This window comes from Bos indicus, chromosome 5 (assembly GCF_029378745.1).
Source record: "Bos indicus isolate NIAB-ARS_2022 breed Sahiwal x Tharparkar chromosome 5, NIAB-ARS_B.indTharparkar_mat_pri_1.0, whole genome shotgun sequence".
Taxonomy (NCBI): domain Eukaryota; kingdom Metazoa; phylum Chordata; class Mammalia; order Artiodactyla; family Bovidae; genus Bos; species Bos indicus.
In genome coordinates this window covers 43,986,342-44,000,109 of record NC_091764.1, presented here as the reverse complement: position 1 = coordinate 44,000,109, position 13,768 = coordinate 43,986,342, and the positions used below count along the sequence as shown (strand labels likewise).

At 42.8% G+C, this 13,768-nt stretch overlaps 1 protein-coding gene across 1 annotated transcript; it reads right to left on the bottom strand.

The window, feature by feature from the left end:
• Positions 1–4,735: 4,735 nt before the first annotated feature.
• Positions 4,736–5,756, bottom strand: LRRC10 (leucine rich repeat containing 10). Its single transcript, XM_070789312.1, has one exon. The coding sequence runs from the start codon at positions 5,754–5,756 to the stop codon at positions 4,920–4,922; it is 837 nt and encodes a 278-aa protein (XP_070645413.1). The 3' UTR covers positions 4,736–4,919.
• Positions 5,757–13,768: the final 8,012 nt, after the last annotated feature.

The window sequence follows — 13,768 nt, the reverse complement described above, 5'->3', positions numbered from 1 at the left end:
CTTAGTTCTTAACTGACTTAGTGATTTGTACCTGGTTTACTCTAAATGGGAGTGAATTATTATATTTGGAGTGTAGAGTTGTTCTAGTTTAATTAATGATTGATATTACATATTTATGAAAAAATTATTTTGATTAATGTAAGGCCAAGTGAGACATTATAAACTTTATCATTTGATTCTTAATCATACATTTTCCAGTTGACCATTTTGTTTTGTGAAAGAAACATATAGTACTCTTAATTTTGTGTAGTCTACATACTCTCTCAAACACAGGAAAAAATTTATGGTGGTTTCTGTTACTTCAAGTGTGAAAGAGTTACATTTTAAATGTTGGCTGCTGCAAGCTTCTTCAAATTACATCTGGTAATTTTATAGGGCGTGGATATGGCTAGCATGTCCATGTGTCCGCATTGTTGATTGTTTTGCTAGGGTTTCTTGGGTGGTTTTTTTTTTTTTGGTAAATGCATTCTAGATAGATTGTAAGTATGTGCTGAATTTGATGGTTTAAAGGTGAATTTAGATTTGGAGGTTAATTCAGCAAAGTGTGCAAGAAATTAAATAAGAGCCCAGTAGTGGTCTTACATTGGGTACCTCTGCTAGAATTCTGGAGAGATGTTTTACTCACATAGAGCATCAAAGGGTTTTCAGAGAAATACTGATAAACCAGCCTGTTTTGTTCTTGTCCAAAAGTTTATCTCAGCATTTTAGCACTACTTTGTAGAAGCTATTACAACTGGAAAATTTTGGTTTTTATTGTGATACTAGCTTATATCCTCCAAAATTCACATAAAGGAGACACTTCTGAGATCATCAAAGAGATTTATACAGGTTTTTACTTTTTCATTTTTAGAAACAATAGTACATTTGCTGTGTCATTTTTAAAATACATTGTCACACATCATAACATCATTTTTCATCCCACAACTCAGATAGGTGGAGCAGTTGAACATATCATGGCCTAGAAAATGTGCAGAGGTTTCCATGCGAGAGGTAGGTGGATAAACATTTATCCTGAGGCACCAGGTAGCTTGGAGTAGGATTTTAATCTACACTGTATTTTGGCTCATTTTTTCCAAAGGTCCTAAAAAGACAGTAAGTGTTAAGAGGTAGAAATATAAGAGCTTAATTGTATATTCAAGAATACACCCATGTTTCTTTCCCTCTTTGATTCATATCCTTTGAAGACCTTACAGATTTTTTCATCATTGGCCTAGAACATCCCAAGTTCATGAATTACGAAGTTTTTAAGTTTCAGAGGTAAAGTACCAATTTAGGCCCCTCTAATTCCTGTAAGAGTTTTAGGATAGAGTTTCTTTTAACTCAGAAACAATTATGGAAACAGTTTTTCAGTTTTCACAAGACTTTTGTGACATGGAGATTTTTGGAATGTATGTTAATACTAACTGCATAGAAATTAAGTGCTTAGGATTTTAAAGTCCATTTTAGTAGCCTTCTGTTTTTCTTTGAAGAAGAATACTATTTGTGCTGGGTATTTTACTCTTCTCAAGTCAGAATCCATTCTTTGCCTGCTTGGAGGCCATGGGGCTTATTACCCTTGCAGACTGCCTTACAACTCCCTGTAGTCTGGTCTTATATGGCTTAATTCAGGAGGCACTGGTGGGGAATGGGAGTTGGTATTTTCTTCCTGTTTTTGCTCTTTTTCTCTGGAATTGGTTGCAACCCTGGAGACCTGCCACTATATAGCTTACTGGGCAGCTCCTCTTTTCGTGGCTCTCAGCTCTTCCTGCATTTTGGTAACATATCTGTTCCCTGTTCATTGGGCCATATGGGTGGGGACAGCTGCTGCTGTTACTTAATGCTGAATACAATTACTTGTGTTACCCTAACATGCATTTTCTTGTCAGGACTCTGAGGCGTAAAAGTCAATAGAATACTTTGTATAAAATCCTTTACTGAAGTCTGCCTTGTTTTGTGCCTACTCTAGTGTTTTAGAACACCATTAAAACAGAAATGTAAAGAGCACTTCACCTTTTAATCATAGTATTATTATAGAACATTTTTTGATTATCAGTATGAATAAAGATTTCACATTTTAAAAATTTGAGCAGTACATATAACACCTTTCAAAGAAGTATTGACAAAACTAAGTGAATTAACTTACACAGGACCCTGAGGATAGTGCTTTGTAAGTGTCCGTGTGTTTCCCTGTCCTGTGGCCTAGGTGCGTGGTAAAATCTCCAAAATTCAGTGATAGAACTACTAAGCACTGGGTTCAAAGACAAGTATCACCTGCTTCGTGTTCTCAGAAGTGGATGGACCAGAAGGGAGGGGAAAGCACCCTTTAAAATAGCATTTTTAAATAGCATTAGTATTCTTTCTAAGGTAGTGAGATTACAGGGGGTGTGTGTGTGTATTTTTTTTTTTTTACAGTGATAAAAGACAGTAAATTGTCTAGCAGACACATACCCATGTCTTCAGTCTCATGTCTTTTGCTCTCATGATAGGAATGGGATTAGTGCGAAGGGAAAGTCTCACATTTTCATGTATTTTAATGATTTTGCAAATTATAGAATAACAGCAGGGTATATTCATTTAGAATCTTAAAAAAATGAATCCTTGGTAATTATACCTGTGTTTTCATATGTAGGTAAGGCAGAAGTGTTTGATCACATTGCAGTAGTATTTCGTATATTCAAGACCAGAGATACTGTTCGTTGAAAATTTACTGAGAAAGTTTTTTGTTGTTGTTTTGCTATTTATGGTTTATTCCTTTAAACACGGAGTTACACTGGTTGTAGGGTAAAAGTGTCGTGCGGCCACGATATGACAGTAAAACAGCATATTAAGTAAACATTAGCCATAACCTGCCACACACTGTTCAGTGTACTTCGCACACAGTAATTTGTTTAAACTTGACAGTGCCCCAAGAGGCAGAAACTTACCATTTTACTGACTAGAAAACAGGCCCACAGAGAAGTAAGTGACCAGTAAATGACCAAAGTAGGATTTGATCTCAGGTAGTTTGAAGGGACATGCTCTTAACCATATTACAACTTGTGGCTTCCTTATTAGGAGAGGGAGTGAGTGAGTGAGTGAAAGTCTCTCAGTCATGTCTGACTCTTTGCAACCCTATAGGCCATACAGTCCATGGAATTCTCCAGGTCAGAATACTGGAGTGGGTAGCCTTTCCCTTCTCCATGGGATCTTCCAACCCAGGGATTGAACCCAGGTCTTGCATTGCAGGCAGATTCTTGATGTCTGAGCCACCAGGGAAGCCCCTAGGAGGGGGTAGAGAAGGTCAAAAGAAAGTCATAGCTATTATTAAGGATGAGCTGTGATGCCGCTCAGAAGGCAGTCTTCCTGGCAGAACGTTTCTAGTATCAGCTGAGTATAGTTTAATTGCAGTCATTAGGAATGAGTAAATAGACTAAATTCTAGCTTTCTAGTAGAAATCTGGACTCATTGCTAAAGGGGTTAAGTATTTGACAGTTTAGTGATTAAAAGGATGCTTTGGCCATCTAATCAATGGGTTGCAGATACTCTACAGACTGGAAGGTGGTGATAGGAAGAGATTATGTGAAAACATGAAACTTCCTCAGGTTTAGCAAGAAAAATTTGTGGAAGGAAAACAGGAAAATAGTCTGTCTAATGTCGTTTTAGAACTGAACTTTGCTGGGTTAAGATGCTTTTATGGAGAGCGTACTTTTTAAAAGCTAACGTTTTCAATGTGTTTTAGTTAAGATGACACTTTCCTGAAAGAGTTCGAGGGCAAAAGGGATTGTGTTATTAAACTACCCATTGACAGCAGTTTCTGTAAAGTTGACATATTCATGGGGAGAAGAAAAGGTCATAATTAACATATTAATACTTCAAAGAAATAGCAGCTTGAATACCTAGGTTTATACATGGACCACCAAAAGATTCTATACAAAAACGAATCAGGGAAGGCAGAGATGCTGAGGCTGAAGACGCAGACATTTCCTATGTGTACACTACAACCTGCAATTCCAGTTTCCAAATGCTTTTTTCAAGCGAACAGATTTTTCGCAACTTTTTACCTAATATGATTCTGGAAATGCGGTCCCTGCATGCAAAGGGATTTAATTCAACCCTGGTTCTTTACTGTTAAGTAAACAGTAGGATTCTGTTCCACTGGGGCAACCAGTTACACCTTGGCTTGATTTTAATAAGACCACCCTGCCAAAGAGGTTCTATTTTCTAGATGACTTTCAGCATTGCCAATGACAGTAAACAGGTGGGAGTGGACCTTTGGTCAAATCTTTACAAGGAAAATGAGTGAAATCAGCATGAACCACAGTCAAGTTCAAAATGACAGCTGGGAAAAAGAAAAAGTTACAGCTGGACTCTACCAGGAGGCATTCTCCAGCAGGGGTGTCAGCAGCCACTGAATTGCAGGGGGAAAGCTTCATCTCCAGCCTTTGCAACAATAAAGAGTTTCTGTGAATCCGACTAGGTAGGCATGTCATAAGTAACCTGAATATTTTAACATGAATATTTTCATGCCATTTATGGTCATTCATAATATGAAAATACACCCGGCAGAGGACTGGAGACAGGCCACCTGAATTGTTAGATGAGTCCTGTAACTTACACCTGATTTGAGAAGCGCGTGAGCCTCATGACCAGCCAGTTCTAGAGACTCGGGGAGGCCATAGTGTCCCAGCCTTTCTTTCCAGTGTTTGAAAATACCTGTTTGGAGAGGCTGATTTTCTTGCAAAGAAGTTGTCATGCTACCTATAGCACACAGTTCCCTTTGGGAGAGATGTTCTTGGCCAAGAGTATTTTCTACTTATGGGTTAGGCATTCCATCTGATGCTGTTCCATTTGCCGCTGGCAGAGATTCCCCACATGGCCCAGAGCAATCCTCTGCACTCTAATGGAGCGATCTCCAGAAGATGCTGGAGTTGTCCTTGGCTTTGACCTGCAACTGAAGCTTCTCAGGAGTTGGTAGGAGGAAGTGGAGGCAAGGCAGGTAGCTGTGCCTCCTGGCTTTCCTCCCTGGCCAACGCATAGCGTCTGGCTTTTCTAGGGTCAGGCTCTGGAGTCTCCTCTGCCCATCTTCCCACTCGACGCACCCCTTTGGCCACCTTGGGTGCATTCCTGCAAGGATTGTGGTCATAGATGACCAGCTTCAGGCTTGACAGGTGGGCCAGGCTGGGGAAGTAGCGGATGCTGTTCCGATCCACATCGATTATCTCCAGGAAAGGCATGTGAAGCAGCACAGGGGGGAAGTCTGTCAGCAGGTTACCTGAGAGCCAGATGGTCCTCAGCTCCCGGAGGCGCTGGAGCTGGCCTGGCAGCAGACGCAGGGCGTTGGAGCCAGCGTGCAACGTCTTAAGGAGACTCAGCTCACAGACCACCTCCGGCAACTTGGTGAGATAATTGGCCTCAACCCACAGGGTCCGGAGGTTCTGGAGCAGGCTCAGCTCCCTGGGGAGGTCACAGAGTTTGTTGTTGCCCAGGTAGAGGATGCAGAGCTGTTTCAAGGTACACACCACCTGTGGCAGAGCCTTGAAGTTGTTGAAATCCAGGGCCAGAATCTGCAGGTTCTGCAGCTGGCCCAGCTCTGGAGGCAGGCTGTTGAGGCGGTTGTCGCTCAGGTAGAGCTTGACCAGCTCCTGGAAGGAGCACACATGCACTGGGAAGCGGCGGAGCTGGCTCCCACTCAGATCCACCATCCTGTCCAGCGGCATCTCCCGGAGGTCTCTGGCCACGTAGTTCTGGCAGCGGTCAGCAGGGATGAAGGCCACAAAGGCTCTGATGGTGTTCCCCATGGCAAGCCGCAGCCCACCAACCACGGGGCTGCTGCTTCTGCTCTGAGGCCTGCCCTCCCCCTCATTATAACCTGGGGATTGCATGACAAAAGCCAGTCACTTCAACAGAGAAAAGTGCTCCTGATAGCAACTTGAGTGTCCGGTGACAGCCAGGGTCCTGGAGGCGGGGTCTCACACACTTGCTTTCCGTTGTATAAACCCCAATCCTCTTTACGTTTGTTGTTTGTTTCAAACTGAAAATAGCTTCACTGTTTTTTCTAATGATAAAACATTGGGACATTACATAAAGGTGTAAAAGAAGAAAGTAAAAAACACGCAGTCACACCCACCAGAGATAAATACTGTAAACATTTTAGCAGATGTGCTCCAGCCTTCTTGCTATAAGTAATTTGTTTTAAAAAATTTCATATACTATTTAGGAGTCATTTTTTATCATAAAATATGGACATATTTTTATGTTTACAGGTATCCATGCAATTATTTTAAACACCTGTAAATCATTCCATTATGTGGATGCACTGTTATCAAAACAAGTTTCTTGTTGGGCATCTTGGTTGCTTACAACGTGTCACTATTATATATATATCCTTGTACATACAGTGCGAGCAGTTATCCACTAATTTCTTTAGGAAATGTCCTTAGAAGTGTCACTGGGTCAAAGATATGTATCCTTTAGAGGCTCTTCATTGGTGCATCTGGACTAGTGTATACACTCCACAGGTGTCCATTTTCTTACTCTTCTTTCTTTGTTGTCCAGTTGCTGTGTTGTGTCTGACTCTTCTGTTACTTTATGGACTATAGCACGTCAGGCTCCTCTGTCCATGGGATTTCCCAGGTAAGAATACTGGAGTGGGTTGCCATAGTTTTCCACACTTAAACAATTTATCTTTGACAAAAGACAAATAGAAAAACAGCAGAAAGAGAAGAACCAGGCTTCTAAAGCTTAAATAAATGAGGATGTATTCCAGCAGTGCACCTGTATCTGATGTGGCTCATCAAAGGTTTGAGCTTCCTTCCATCGAATGAAGTTGTGGAAAATAGTTGTCCACTTGGGACATTTCCTAGCACTAGTCTAGGGCAGTTAGGCTAATTTTGGCCAATGGAATGACCAGAAGTGATATATTTCTAGGCCTGGTTCATTTAAAACAAACCTCAACTTTCTCTGTACTCTTTCTGCATCTAACACCCAGGGTGACCCTAGAAGCCACCAAGTATGTGGGGTTCATACGTTAAAGTTCTGGGTGTCCTGGATCTCTGCCTCCCGCATACACTTCCACAGTGGATTTAGGTAAATGAGAAACTTTCAATTACGTTAGGGCATCAAGAGCTAGGGGCTTATCTCTTACATTATCCTAATGAATAGAGCAATCTATAAATCTATATATACTGATGTGCAAAGATATTTAGGATAAATAAAGGCAAAAAAACCTTCAGAAGTTTTTTTTTCACCATCCCATCTTGCCAAAAAATATGCATATATTCTTGTTTATGCACAAAAGTATCTGTAAGACATAACAGTGATTACCTCTAGGGAATCTGAAGCTTTGGGGTGATAGGAATGCTGACTCTTCCATTTACACCCTCTTGTACTGTTTGATTTTTTAAAAACTACATACATCTACTACTACCAAAAACTGTATTATTCCGAAAGAAATGGATTGCTTCCATTTCCAAGAGAAATGAGTTGTTTCCATTTATAAGAGCCTGCTTGCTCTCTATAGAGTGTTAGGGTTTGTGGGAAGACCTGACACACCATTTTACTTCCTCCATGGGCTTCCCAGCTGGCTCAGTGGTAAAGAATCCACCTGCCAATTCAGGAGACGTGGGTTCAATTCCTGGGTTGGGAAGATCTGCTGGAGAAGGAAATGGCTACCCACTCCAATATACTTGTCTGGGAAATCCCATAGACAGGAGCCTGATGAGCTACAGTCCATGGGGTTGCAAAAGAGTTGAACATGACTTCGTGACTAAACAACAGCAACAACAAATGCCTTTCCTGCTAAATTACTTATAACAGACTAAACTGAGCCATAGAGGAGCATCCCGTGGGAATGGCCATTCTACAGAGCTATTTGGTGATGTAGCATCACTACTCACCTTCTTTCTTCTCAGTCGTGACTAAAGCCAGTGTCCTTGGACTCTACACATTGAATGTCGAGAGCGATTATCTTAAGCCCTCTCCTTGCTTTGATGACTTGTCCTGTAATAACTAGACTCTCAACAGGTATTGTGCTTTGGCTCTATATTTAGCATGGTCAGTGGTGACCACAAATGGTCATAAAGCTGTTGCCCTTATATGATAGGGAAAATAATGATTGCTACCCACTATTATTTATAACTAAATGCTAAGCACCATGCTGGTTCTTCACATACATTATCTCTTCTCACAACCTCTGCCAGGTTAAGATTTTTTACCTCAATTTTCAGATGAGAAAACTGAGTCTCAGGTTTAAGAATAACAGTAAATAGTTATTGAGCACCTATTGTGTTTAGATGCAGGAAATCTAGTAGCAAATAGATAAGACCCTGATCTCACAGAGTGTACAGTTCTCTCAGAGTGGAGTTGTCACACCAGCTGACAAACTGCCCTTTCATACACTTCCACTCAGCACTTCAATGCCAGCCCCTAAATATGAGCAGGTAGCTAAGGATAACCACACACGAGATAAGCCTTCTACATGAAAGATGGAGGCTGAAATAAACAGAATAAAAGAAACCAAGAAACAAAAACAATGGCGAGAGCAGAAGAAAATCTTAACTAATTTTCTGCAGTGTTTTCAGAGACTTAGCTGTAACACTTGTGTGCTGGTTACAGTATTATTGGCTCATTTAATTCTTACAGCAACCCTAAAATGTAGGCAGTTGTAAGAGAACAGAAAATATATATATATATATATATATATATATATATATATTGGTTTCTACCCCTGCTTTCTGGTACAGAGGTCCTAAAGCCCTTATAAATTCCCTTCCTGTGTGATAAGACCACAAGGAGCATCTTTTATTTATGTATGTCTTTATTTTTGGCCGTGCTAGGTCTTCGTTTCTGCTCAGGGTTTTCTCCGGTTGTGGCAGGGGGTGGTACTCTAGTTGCACACTGCAAGCTGCTCATTGCGGTGGTTTCTCCTGTTGTGGAGCGCGGGCTTCAGTAGCAGCAGTATGAGGGCTCAGTAGTTGCAGCTCCTGGGCTCTAGAGCACAGACTCAATAGCTGTGACACACAGGCTTAGTTGCTCTGAGGCACATAGGATCTTCCCGGATCAAGGGTTGATCCTGCATTGGCAGTTGGATTCTTTACACTGAGCCACCAGGGGAGCCCACAAGGAGCGCCTGTTGTTCTAATATTGGTCTTTGAACCCATCCAGACACAGGGTTCCTAAAACTTGTGTGAATTCCTAAGTGATAAGAACACTAGGAACATAGTTGTTCTAACGAGGAACTCTGGGTGGGGTCCTGGGTGGCTGCTGGATAGGGGCTGGTCACTGGAAAAACTCAGTCATGATTGGAAGCTTAGAATGTTCATCCCCACTCCCTGACCCTCCAGAGAGAGCAGAGAAGCTGGAGATGGAGTTAATGATGGGTCATGCCTATGTGAGGAAATTGTCCATAAAATCCAGGTATTAGGGGGCTCCGGGGGCTTCCAGGTGGGTGAAAACGTCCAAACCAGTAGGATGACACACCCCAACTCCATGAGGATAGAAGATCCTGTGCTCAGGACCCTTCCAAACCTTTCCCTATGTCTGTCTTCATCTGATTATTCATTCTTTGTCATATTCTTTAACAAACTGGTAAACCTCAGTGTTTCCCAGAGTTCTGTGAGCTGCTGGCAGAAGGGTGCATTGCTGTGCCAGGGGAATGCAGTGTGGAGCGTCCTCAAAGAACCTCTGGGAAACGGCTAGCATTGAATATCTGCCATAACAGAAGGCAAGTTTCTGCCAAAGGAGAATTATTGGGCTGGCCAAAAACTTCGCTCGGGTCTTTCTGTACCATCTTCCGGAAAACCCCAGTGAAATTTTTGGCCAACCCAACAAAACTGTGTATCCAGAGTGAAGGAAATCACCTCTCCCTCCTGCTGGGCCCAACCCCTAGCAGGTCAAGGGGGGAGGAGAGGGGGAGGAAAAGGGGAAGTGGAGTCAGAGAAAGAAAAGACATGTACCTTCTACCTCCAATGCCAGCTCCTTTCTCTTTGGTGGTCCCCAAGCCACAGGCCAGGCCACAGATGGGCGGAAATAAGTGTTGAGCTGGATGAGATATTAAAGTGTTGATATAGACTTGGCTAAACATTTCAATATCTCAAAGTGTCAAGAAAGCTGTAGGATCTGCCCAAGATGCCGTCTGGAGGTTGGGATAGGAATGCGCACGGTGTGCGTGAAAGGAGAGGTAGGAAGAATGTGGCTAATCTTCACTACACTCTACTGGATTCAGCCCCTATGATAAACTGGTATGAAATGATCAAAGTGGCCCCTAGAAAAACAGCCTGAATCAAAAAGACAATGCATTCTTGGGCAAAAATATACACATCTTGAAGAAAAGACAATCCATGTTGCCAAAGACATGTAAACAACTCTTGAAAACAGAAAACAGAAATTGCTTTGTGTTCCAGTAACTAGTTTTGAGGTGCAGCTGGTATTTCCTTTGTTAGAACTCATGGGAACCATGGTGCTGGATGCTGAGAAGTCCACACCAGGGTCCTGGGCCTTCACGAAGAGTGGCCCAGAAGCAAGCTCATCCCTTTCAAGCCTGAAACCAAGTGCAAACTCCTGTCTAACCATGTGCACCTGTTGGCTTTCACTCCAGACTCCTCCACTGAGGTGTCTGCACAAAGATTTGGTCCAGAACTAACTGATGTTGGATCTTCAGATACTTCGAGTTTCAGTTCTAGTATGGGGGTTCTTAATTTCAATGCAGTAGAAACCGTCTTTGGATGATTCAGTGAACGGGAATTTACGACAAGGTGTTAGGATGTGCTCACAGGCTCCCTGAATATCCTGAGGGGCCTGGCTTGGATGCTGCAGCCGGAATCATGTCCTAACTCAGTGCAGAACTGGCACTCCTGGGCTCAACTCTGCTTCTCCCTTTGACGCCCTGGTGCTGAATGCTACCCCTAAACATGAATGTTGCCACCTCCCTCTCCCTCCCTACCCTGCCCTGGAAGGAATTTTTCATAGGCCCTGCTGCTTTGCATCACCGGCAGTTGAATCTGATGGAGAGATTTCATTGGCCACATGCCCACACTAACCTAAGGGAACTAACCTGAGGTTTTGGATTCTGTGATGGAGAGTGGCTTTTTTCCACCACCAAGATTCATAAGGTGAGAAATTCCCCAAACACAGGAAGGTGAGTTGTATGCTGTTTGTTGTTGTTCAGTCGCCCAGTTGTGTCCAACTCTGTGACCCCATGGACTGCAGCACGCCAGGCCTTCCTTTCCCTCACCATTCCCTGGAATTTGCCCAAGTTCATGTTCATTGCATCAGTGATGCTGTCCAGCCATCTCATCATCTGACGCCCTCTTCTTCCTCCCTCAATCTTTCCTAGCAACAGGGACTTTTCCAGTGAGTCCTCTGTTCCCATCAGATGACCAAAATATTGGAGCTTCAGCTTCAGCATCAGTCCTTCCAATGAATATTCAGGGTTGATCTCTCTTAAGATTGACTGGTTTGATTTTCTTGCTGTCCAAGAGACTTTCAGGAGTCTTCTCCAGCACCACAGTTTGAAGGCATCAATTCTTTGGCATTTGCCTTCTTTACAGTCCAGCTCTCAAAACCGTATGTGACCACTGGGAAGAGTTGTATACTGACAGCTGAAAGAAATCACAAATACCCATCACAACTAGCCTGTGGTCAGACACCCTTTAATGGCTGTTTGATTGTGTATAATTAATTTTTCTCCCTATATCTACATGACTATTTCTTCCTATATGATTAATTTTTCTTCCTGTATCTACACGAGCAGTTTCTTAAAGCAGACAATTAACATGGAATATATGTGGATTTCCCAGAGCTGGAACATGACTCATTTCCTAAACAATTGTGTAATGTTAGAAGAATTTGAATGGAAGGATTATAATCTTAAACCCTTCAAAAGAATCCAGAAACATTCAATGTGACAGCTGATCAGCAGATAACAATACTACTTACTCAGGAAAATGGATAAACGCTCTTTTCATCAGTTACTAATGAACATTTATTGAAATGAAAACAATCTACCAAAACAGGACTGCTACTAGGTAGTATTTGGTTAGCCTGGTTCTTTTAGGTACTTAAAAAAGAAAATTTTCATAGTACTATAACCTGTAATTTAGATTTATGATTCAGATTTCTATGGTCTTATTTTAGTGTATGAAATGGCAGAAGAGAGTGGAGTTTAGAATTAAAAGCAAATATTTCATCATTAAAGAGACCTTGTACAGTTTGAAGCTGGATTCTGTTTTTTTTTCATGAGTGTGTGTGCATGTGTGTGCATGTGCTGTGTTCAGTCGTGTCTGACTCTTTGCAACCCCATGGACTGCAGCCCAGCAGGCTCTTCTGTTCATGAAATTTTCTAGGCAAGAATACTGAAGTGGGTTGCCATTTCCTCCTCCAGGGGATCTTCCCGATCCAGGGATAGAACCTGTGTCTCCTGCATTGGCAGGTGGATTCTTATTTTTTTTTAAAAAATAATTGTATTTGTTTTATTTTTGGCTGGGCTGTGTCTTCCTTGCTGCACAGGCTTTTCTGTAGTTGCAGCAAGTGGGTACTACACTCTAGCTGTGGTGTGCAGGCTTCTCAGTGCTGCGCTTCTCTTGTTGCAGAACACAGGCTCTAGGCGCGAGGGCAACTTCAGTAGTTGTGACACACAGGCTCAGTAGCTGCAGCTCCGGGCTCCGGAGCACAGGCTCAGAAGTTGTTGCCCATGGGCTTAGTTGCTCCCCAGCATGTGGGATCTTCCTGGATCAAGGATTGAACCTACATCTTCTGCACTGGCAGGTAGATTCTTTACCACTGAGCCACCTGGGAAGCCCTCTGGCAATTATTTATTTCCAAAACCTTTCTTTACTTTTATTTGCCCCACAAGTCATGTGGGATCTTGGTTCTGTCACCAGAAATTGAACTGGCACCCCCTGCATTGGAAGCTCAGAGTCTTAATCACTGGACCGCCAGAGAAGTCCTTGGATTCTGTTATTTATTTGTTTGGAAGCTTGGACAAAGTTTTCTATGCCTTGGGCTCCTCATCTGTAAAACTGGAATCATCTCAGGCTCCACCTCATTGAGTTACTGTGTAATGTACTTGATATTATAGGCATATGCTATTTGCTGTATGCAGTCAAGTTCAAGGTAACCTGAGACCCCGTTTTGACTTGGTGTTGTATCAAAAAAAAGTCATAGAACATCCCCAAATAATGAATGAAATCCAATTTAGATCTTTATCACAGGCAATCAGGAAGCTGACAGAGGAGAGATCCCTTTCGTGAAGCCCAGTAAATTCTTTCTTCTTAAGACTCCCTCTGCCTATTTTTTCCTCCTACCCAGAATGGGGCCTCAAAAGCCCTCTCCTGAGCACTGCCTCTGTACCATCCCAGGGGACTCCTGGAGAATGGGGAGATGGTACAGCAGCCCTGCCCCAGCTTCCTGCCATTGTTTTCCTAGTCCTACCCCCTCACCAGCTGTCTTGTCTCCCTTCTTCTTGCTCTCTTTGTAGCCATTCTTTTTCTTGCCCCGGTAGGTATCAGCAGCCCTTGCGGGCTCTCTCCAGATTGCATTTTTCTCAACATGCACAATTAAGACCTAAAGCAGACAGGAAACCTCATGTGGGCACTTCCTGGGGGGCAGCCCAGATGGAGAAGACCAGGCAGGTCTGAACACCCCAGTGCTTGTGTGGCTCTTGTTGCTCTACGGAAGCCCCATTCACCCTCCCCTCTTCTTCCACTGGATTCCAGCACCAGGGTTCACCACTTTCCAGGGCAGAAAGGATCCCATCCTTCTTACTGGCAGAGCAGACAGGCAGGCCTCTCCTCTTCCCACTGTCCACCTCTGG